Source organism: Aedes albopictus, chromosome 2, assembly GCF_035046485.1.
Source record: "Aedes albopictus strain Foshan chromosome 2, AalbF5, whole genome shotgun sequence".
NCBI lineage: Eukaryota > Metazoa > Arthropoda > Insecta > Diptera > Culicidae > Aedes > Aedes albopictus.
Genome location: NC_085137.1, coordinates 273,289,042 through 273,298,287, shown reverse-complemented (window position 1 = coordinate 273,298,287; position 9,246 = coordinate 273,289,042). Strand labels below are relative to the sequence as shown.

The 9,246-nt window shown below is 42.1% G+C and overlaps 1 protein-coding gene across 1 annotated transcript; it reads left to right on the top strand.

The window, feature by feature from the left end:
* Positions 1 to 287: 287 nt before the first annotated feature.
* Positions 288 to 1,970, top strand: LOC134286549 (uncharacterized). The gene has a single exon (XM_062848173.1). The coding sequence runs from the start codon at positions 288 to 290 to the stop codon at positions 1,968 to 1,970; it is 1,683 nt and encodes a 560-aa protein (XP_062704157.1).
* The last annotated feature ends 7,276 nt before the right edge of the window (positions 1,971 to 9,246 follow it).

The following is a 9,246-nucleotide window of genomic DNA, read 5'->3' as shown; positions in this document are numbered from 1 at the left end:
CCCCTCTCAAGGCTAACCGTGCCACGATTCCGCGCTTAGAACTTTGTGGTGCCGTACTGCTCGCTCAATTAGTCGACCAAGTTACACGATCCCTACCCATTGACATCGATCAAATCAAACTTTGGAGCGATTCAACAATTGCTCTAAGCTAAATCAACACCTGTCCCAGCAAACTGGATGTTTTTGTTGCCAATCGAGTCGCGAAAATTTTGCGGTTCACCAGAGCAAGCAATTGGTGTCACGTCGGCGGCCACGAAAACCCTGCCGATTTGGTATCGCGCGGGCTCATGCCAAGCGAACTGGAATCCGCGACGCTGTGGTGGCGAGGTCCGTCGTTCCTGAAAGATCCCGAAACCACTTGGTCTACGAACGTAAATTTGATCGCCGAAGAAGACCTTCCCGAGCTGACCACAATCACTGCAAATCCTGTGGTGACGGAGAGGTTCCCGTTATTCGACAACTGCAGCAGCTACAACACCATGATTCGAGTAGTGGCTCGGATCAAGCGCCTGTTCCAGAACCGCAAGAGGGGTCCAGATCATCAGCTTCGAGGAGTGTTCACCATGCAGGAACTTCGGCTTGCCAAGTTGATTCTTGTGCGGCTCGTCCAGAAAGAAGCTTATCCGGAAGTATTCGACCAGTTGCAGAACCAGGTAACGACAAAGAACAACTCGCTCATACCGCTCTCCCCCTTCGTAGACAACCACGGCATCCTCAGGGTCGGAGGGCGCCTGTCGAAATCATCCTGCTCGTACGACCAAAAACACCAAATGATCCTCCCGCCAAGTCACCCCTTCACCGATGCGGTCATCCGTTCAGTGCATACGTCCAACATGCACGTGGGCGCCCAAACAACACTTACCGCCATTCGAAGGGAGTACTGGATCGTCCGTGGTAAAAGCGCCGTCAAACGAGTCATTCGAGCCTGTGTCCGATGCTTCAAATACAACGCTCGTCCGATTCGGCAATACATGAGAGACTTGCCAGCTTGTCGCCTCGAAGGAGAATACCCATTCTACCGGGTTGGCATCGATTTGTGTGGACCAATTGCCATCAAACAACGCAACAAACGATCGACCGTCGAGCACAAAGGATGGATCGCACTTTTCGTTTGCCTTGAGACCAAAGCGATCCACCTCGAAATCGTCAGCGAGCTGTCAACCGCAGCATTCTTGGCGGCATTTGACCGGTTTGTGAGTCGCCGAGGCAAGCCAGCGAGCGTATGGACCGACAACGGGACCAACTTTGTCGGTGCAGCGAATCTACTGAAGGAATGGAAGGAGTTCTTCAAGACGAACGAAACCCAAGAAAGCATCCGACGAGCAAGCGACGCTGAAATCGAGTGGTGCTTCAACCCGCCGGAAGCACCCCACTTCGGCGGAATCTGGGAAGCGAACATTCGACAGACCAAGTCCCTGCTAGTCAAGTACACTGCTGGAGCAACCCTGTGTTTCGAGGAATTGTCAACTGTACTTGCACGTATCGAAGCTGTACTCAACTCCAGACCAATGACATCGCTATCCGACGACCCAGAGGATTTCGTGCCCCTGACTCCAGGTCATTTTTTGATCTTTCGACCCTTGACCGCCATTCCCCGACCGGAGGTCAGTGTCGGACCCCGACATGCAAGATCACGCTTTGAGCACATTAACCATATCGTTAAGCACTTTTGGGACCGCTGGAGTTCCGAATATTTGTCGTCACTGCAGCAGAGGTTCAAATGGCACAAAAAGGTCGAAGTCAAGGAAGGTCAGTTGGTGCTCATCAAGAAGGACAACCTGCCGGTTCAAAAGTGGATGCTTGGTCGGATTGTCGAATTGTTCCCAGGTACCGATGGCGTAACAAGAGTGGTCAACGTGAAAACGAAAAACGGATTACTACGTCGATCTGTTTCCAAGTTATGCTTCCTCCCTGTCGACCCCGAGCAAACAGTTGGAAGAGACGTCTTCCAACGGGGGGAGGATGTTTAGAGCAAATTGAGTCAACAGTTTACGAACCACCCTAGCAGCAGTCACGAGCGCAAACATGTATCGACTTCGATCGCAGTACCGAGCGAGAAATGATCATCATCATCGTCACCGTCGTCGTCGTCGCCGTGCACCGCACACTCTGTCGGCAGTCATCGAGCATCATCGTCTTCGAGCTAGCTATCGTTGTGTGTATACGAAACCGGTAAATAAGCAAATACATATGTAAAATCTCTCTCGCCTTATGTATATAGTTCCATGTATAAATTTGTGGCCACAAAAAGAAATACATGATCAGTTTAGTGTAGTTCGTCGAGCAAACAACTGCGTTTTATTTGTCCGCTTTTATCGAAAGAAGTCTCGGTTCGTTTGTGGAGTGAATTTGCCTATGCAGGGCAGTAAACTGCCTAATTGGCCTTTTTTGAAGATTTGTGTGTCGAGCCTTGGGCAGTGTTCCGATTTGTGATCGTGTCGCTCTTTTGGACTTCGAAACTGTGTGACGAACTTTGAACTGTGTAACGAACTTGGACTTAGTGACGAACTCGTGGAAGAAACTTTAGGATCACGGTCGAGTGTCCTAGAGATTTCTCGAAGAAATCAGTGTCGAAACAAACAAGAACAATAATCGAAAACAAGTGCCGAAAAGTATCGAATTGAAGTGCAGTGAGATTGTCCGCTTGGCCAGCGAAACCGGTGCAACCAGGCCCCACAAAATTCGAGGAGCCGGACGGTGTCGACGTCTCATACACCTAGTATATGGGTCACCCACCCTATATCGTCATTTGGCAAAAACTGCCTCGTAGAAAGTTAATGTTTTCCGTCTTAATCTTTAGTTTAGACCCCAAACCAATCACCTAGGGCATTGACTTGAGGCCAGCTCGCAGATTCTGAGTTGTAGAAATTTTTGATTTCCAATTATATTTTCCTAGTATATGGGTCACCCACCCTATATCGTCATTTGGCAAAAACTGCCTCGTAGAAAGTTAATGTTTCCCGTCTTAATCGTTTAGACCCCAAACCAATCACCTAGGGCATTGACTTGAGGCCAGCTCGCAGATTCTGAGTTGTAGATTTTTTTGGTTTCCAATTATATTTTCCTAGTATATGGGTCACCCACCCTATATCGTCATTTGGCAAAAACTGCCTCGTAGAAAGTTAATGTTTCCCGTCTTAATCTTTAGTTTAGACCCCAAACCAACTACCAAGGGCATTGACTTGAGGCCAGCTCGCAGATTCTGAGTTGTAGAAATTTTTGATTTTCAATTATATTTTCCTAGTATATGGGTCACCCACCCTATATCGTCATTTGGCAAAAACTGCCTAGTAGAAAGTTAATGTTTTCCGTCTTAATCTTTAGTTTAGACCCCAAACCAATCACCTAGGGCATTGACTTGAGGCCAGCTTGCAGATTCTGAGTTGTAGAAATTTTTGATTTTCAATTATATTTTCCTATTATATGGGTCACCCACCCTATATCGTCATTTGGCAAAAACTGCCTAGTAGAAAGTTAATGTTTTCCGTCTTAATCTTTAGTTTAGACCCCAAACCAATCACCTAGGGCATTGACCTGAGGCCAGCTTGCAGATTCTGAGTTGTAGTAAATTTTTGATTTTCAATTATATTTTCCTAGTATATGGGTCACCCACCCTATATCGTCATTTGGCAAAAACTGCCTCGTAGAAAGTTAATGTTTTCCGTCTTAATCTTTAGTTTAGACCCCAAACTAACTACCAAGGGCATTGACTTGAGGCCAGCTCGCAGATTCTGAGTTGTAGAAATTTTTGATTTTCAATTATATTTTCCTAGTATATGGGTCACCCACCCTATATCGCCATTTGGCAAAAACTGCCTAGTAGAAAGTTAATGTTTTCCGTCTTAATATTTAGTTTAGACCCCAAACCAACTACCAAGGGCACTGACTTGAGGCCAGCTTGCAGATTCTGAGTTGTAGAAATTTTTGATTTTCAATTATATTTTCCTAGTATATGGGTCACCCACCCTATATCGTCATTTGGCAAAAACTGCCTAGTAGAAAGTTAATGTTTTCCATCTTAATCTTTAGTTTAGACCCCAAACCAATCACCTAGGGCATTGACTTGAGGCCAGCTTGCAGATTCTGAGTTGTAGAAATTTTTGATTTTCAATTATATTTTCCTAGTATATGGGTCACCCACCCTATATCGTCATTTGGCAAAAACTGCCTCGTAGAAAGTTAATGTTTTCCGTCTTAATCTTTAGTTTAGACCCCAAACTAACTACCAAGGGCATTGACTTGAGGCCAGCTCGCAGATTCTGAGTTGTAGAAATTTTTGATTTTCAATTATATTTTCCTAGTATATGGGTCACCCACCCTATATCGTCATTTGGCAAAAACTGTCTTGTAGAAAGTTAATGTTTTCCATCTTAATCTTTAGTTTAGACCCCAAACCAACCACCAAGGGCATTGACTTGAGGCCAGCTCGCAGATTCTGAGTTGTAGAAATTTTTGATCATCAATTATATTTTCCTAGTATATGGGTCACCCACCCTATATCGTCATTTGGCAAAAACTGCCTCGTAGAAAGTTAATGTTTTCCGTCTTAATCTTTAGTTTAGACCCCAAACCAACTACCAAGGGCATTGACTTGAGGCCAGCTCGCAGATTCTGAGTTGTAGAAATTTTTGATTTTCAATTATATTTTCCTAGTATATGGGTCACCCACCCTTTATCGTCATTTGGTAAAAACTGCCTCGTAGAAAGTTAATGTTTTCCGTCTTAATCTTTAGTTTAGACCCCAAACCAACTACCAAGGGCATTGACTTGAGGCCATCTCGCAGATTCTGAGTTGTAGAAATTTTTGATTTTCAATTATATTTTCCTAGTATATGGGTCACCCACCCTATATCGTCATTTGGCAAAAACTGTCTCGTAGAAAGTTAATGTTTTCCGTCTTAATCTTTAGTTTAGACCCCAAACCAATCACCTAGGGCATTGACTTGAGGCCAGCTTGCAGATTCTGAGTTGTAGAAATTTTTGATTTTCAATTATATTTTCCTAGTATATGGGTCACCCAGTCTTAATCTTTAGTTTAGACCCCAAACCAACTACCAAGGGCATTGACTTGAGGCCAGCTCGCAGATTCTGAGTTGTAGAAATTTTTGATTTTCAATTATATTTTTCGATTATATGGGTCACCCACCCTATATCGTCATTTGGCAAAAACTGCCTCGTAGAAAGTTAATGTTTTCCGTCTTAATCTTTAGTTTAGACCCCAAACCAACTACCAAGGGCATTGACTTGAGGCCAGCTCGCAGATTCTGAGTTGTAGAAATTTTTGATTTTCAATTATATTTTCCTAGTATATGGGTCACCCACCCTATATCGTCATTTGGCAAAAACTGCCTCGTAGAAAGTAAATGTTTTCCATCTTAATCTTTAGTTTAGACCCCAAACCAATCACCTAGGGCATTGACTTGAGGCCAGCTTGCAGATTCTGAGTTGTAGAAATTTTTGATTTTCAATTATATTTTCCTAGTATATGGGTCACCCACCCTATATCGTCATTTGGCAAAAACTGCCTCGTAGAAAGTTAATGTTTTCCGTCTTAATCTTTAGTTTAGACCCCAAACCAATCACCTAGGGCATTGACTTGAGGCCAGCTCGCAGATTCTGAGTTGTAGAAATTTTTGATTTTCAATTATATTTTCCTAGTATATGGGTCACCCACCCTATATCGTCATTTGGCAAAAACTGCCTCGTAGAAAGTTAATGTTTTCCGTCTTAATCTTTAGTTTAGACCCCAAACCAACTACCAAGGGCATTGACTTGAGGCCAGCTCGCAGATTCTGAGTTGTAGAAATTTTTGATTTTCAATTATATTTTCCTAGTATATGGGTCACCCACCCTATATCGTCATTTGGCAAAAACTGCCTCGTAGAAAGTTAATGTTTTCCGTCTTAATCTTTAGTTTAGACCCCAAACCAATCACCTAGGGCATTGACTTGAGGCCAGCTCGCAGATTCTGAGTTGTAGAAATTTTTGATTTCCAATTATATTTTCCTAGTATATGGGTCACCCACCCTATATCGTCATTTGGCAAAAACTGCCTCGTAGAAAGTTAATGTTTCCCGTCTTAATCTTTAGTTTAGACCCCAAACCAACTACCAAGAGCATTGACTTGAGGCCAGCTCGCAGATTCTGAGTTGTAGAATTTTTTGATTTTCAATAATATTTTCCTAGTATATGGGTCACCCACCCTATATCGTCATTTGGCAAAAACTGCCTAGTAGAAAGTTAATGTTTTCCGTCTTAATCTTTAGTTTAGACCCCAAACCAACTACCAAGGGCATTGACTTGAGGCCAGCTCGCAGATTCTGAGTTGTAGAAATTTTTGATTTTCAATTATATTTTCCTAGTATATGGGTCACCCACCCTATATCGTCATTTGGCAAAAACTGCCTAGTAGAAAGTTAATGTTTTCCGTCTTAATCTTTAGTTTAGACCCCAAACCAACTACCAAGGGCATTGACTTGAGGTCAGCTCACAAATTCTGAGTTGTAGAAATTTTTGATTTTCAATTATATTTTCCTAGTATATGGGTCACCCACCCTATATCGTCATTTGGCAAAAACTGCCTAGTAGAAAGTTAATGTTTTCCGTCTTAATCTTTAGTTTAGACCCCAAACCAATCACCTAGGGCATTGACTTGAGGCCAGCTCGCAGATTCTGAGTTGTAGAAATTTTTGATTTTCAATTATATTTTCCTAGTATATGGGTCACCCACCCTATATTGTCATTTGGCAAAAACTGCCTCGTAGAAAGTTAATGTTTCCCGTCTTAATCTTTAGTTTAGACCCCAAACCAATCACCTAGGGCATTGACTTGAGGCCAGCTCGCAGATTCTGAGTTGTAGAAATTTTTGATTTCCAATTATATTTTCCTAGTATATGGGTCACCCACCCTATATCGTCATTTGGCAAAAACTGCCTCGTAGAAAGTTAATATTTCCCGTCTTAATCTTTAGTTTAGACCCCAAACCAACTACCAAGGGCATTGACTTGAGGCCAGCTCGCAGATTCTGAGTTGTAGAAATTTTTGATTTTCAATTATATTTTCCTAGTATATGGGTCACCCACCCTATATCGTCATTTGGCAAAAACTGCCTCGTAGAAAGTTAATGTTTTCCGTCTTAATCTTTAGTTTAGACCCCAAACCAATCACCTAGGGCATTGACTTGAGGCCAGCTCGCAGATTCTGAGTTGTAGAAATTTTTGATTTTCAATTATATTTTCCTAGTATATGGGTCACCCACCCTATATCGTCATTTGGCAAAAACTGCCTCGTAGAAAGTTAATGTTTCCCGTCTTAATCTTTAGTTTAGACCCCAAACCACCCAAGTAACACACTCGTCACAGAAGAGTCACGGCGGCGCAGGTTTTTGTTGCGCAGAAGTCACTGTGACTTACTTCTAGCAAGTAAGTGTTTATTTGTTTGAAGTTAGTCACGGTGACTTCTGCGCAACAAAAACCTGCGCCGCCGTGACTCTTCTGTGACAAGCGTGTTACTTGGGCAACTACCAAGGGCATTGACTTGAGGCCAGCTCGCAGATTCTGAGTTGTAGAAATTTTTGATTTTCAATTATATTTTCCTAGTATATGGGTCACCCACCCTATATCGTCATTTGGCAAAAACTGCCTAGTAGAAAGTTAATGTTTTCCGTCTTAATCTTTAGTTTAGACCCCAAACCAACTACCAAGGGCATTGACTTGAGGCCAGCTCGCAGATTCTGAGTTGTAGAAATTTTTGATTTTCAATTATATTTTCCTAGTATATGGGTCACCCACCCTATATCGTCATTTGGCAAAAACTGCCTCGTAGAAAGTTAATGTTTTCCGTCTTAATCTTTAGTTTAGACCCCAAACCAATCACCTAGGGCATTGGCTTGAGGCCAGCTCGCAGATTCTGAGTTGTAGAAATTTTTGATTTCTAATTATATTTTCCTAGTATATGGGTCACCCACCCTATATCGTCATTTGGCAAAAACTGCCTCTTAGAAAGTTAATGTTTCCCGTCTTAATCTTTAGTTTAGACCCCAAACCAACTACCAAGGGCATTGACTTGAGGCCAGCTCGCAGATTCTGAGTTGTAGAAATTTTTGATTTTCAATTATATTTTCCTAGTATATGGGTCACCCACCCTATATCGTCATTTGGCAAAAACTGCCTAGTAGAAAGTTAATGTTTTCCGTCTTAATCTTTAGTTTAGACCCCAAACCAACTACCAAGGGCATTGACTTGAGGTCAGCTCACAAATTCAGAGTTGTAGAAATTTTTGATTTTCAATTATATTTTCCTAGTATATGGGTCACCCACCCTATATCGTCATTTGGCAAAAACTGCCTAGTAGAAAGTTAATGTTTTCCGTCTTAATCTTTAGTTTAGACCCCAAACCAACTACCAAGGGCATTGACTTGAGGCCAGCTCGCAGATTCTGAGTTGTAGAAATTTTTGATTTTCAATTATATTTTCCTAGTATATGGGTCACCCACCCTATATCGTCATTTGGCAAAAACTGCCTCGTAGAAAGTTAATGTTTCCCGTCTTAATCTTTAGTTTAGACCTCAAACCAACTACTAAGGGCATTGACTTGAGGCCAGCTCGCAGATTCTGAGTTGTAGAAATTTTTGATTTTCAATTATATTTTCCTAGTATATGGGTCACCCACCCTATATCGTCATTTGGCAAAAACTGCCTAGTAGAAAGTTAATGTTTTCCGTCTTAATCTTTAGTTTAGACCCCAAACCAACTACCAAGGGCATTGACTTGAGGCCAGCTAGCAGATTCTGAGTTGTAGAAATTTTTGATTTTCAATTATATTTTCCTAGTATATGGGTCACCCACCCTATATCGTCATTTGGCAAAAACTGCCTCGTAGAAAGTTAATGTTTTCCGTCTTAATCTTTAGTTTAGACCCCAAACCAATCACCTAGGGCATTGACTTGAGGCCAGCTCGCAGATTCTGAGTTGTAGAAATTTTTGATTTCCAATTATATTTTCCTAGTATATGGGTCACCCACCCTATATCGTCATTTGGCAAAAACTGCCTCGTAGAAAGTTAATGTTTCCCGTCTTAATCTTTAGTTTAGACCCCAAATCAACTACCAAGGGCATTGACTTGAGGCCAGCTCGCAGATTCTGAGTTGTAGAAATTTTTGATTTTCAATAATATTTTCCTAGTATATGGGTCACCCACCCTATATCGTCATTTGGCAAAAACTGCCTCGTAGAAAGTTAATGTTTT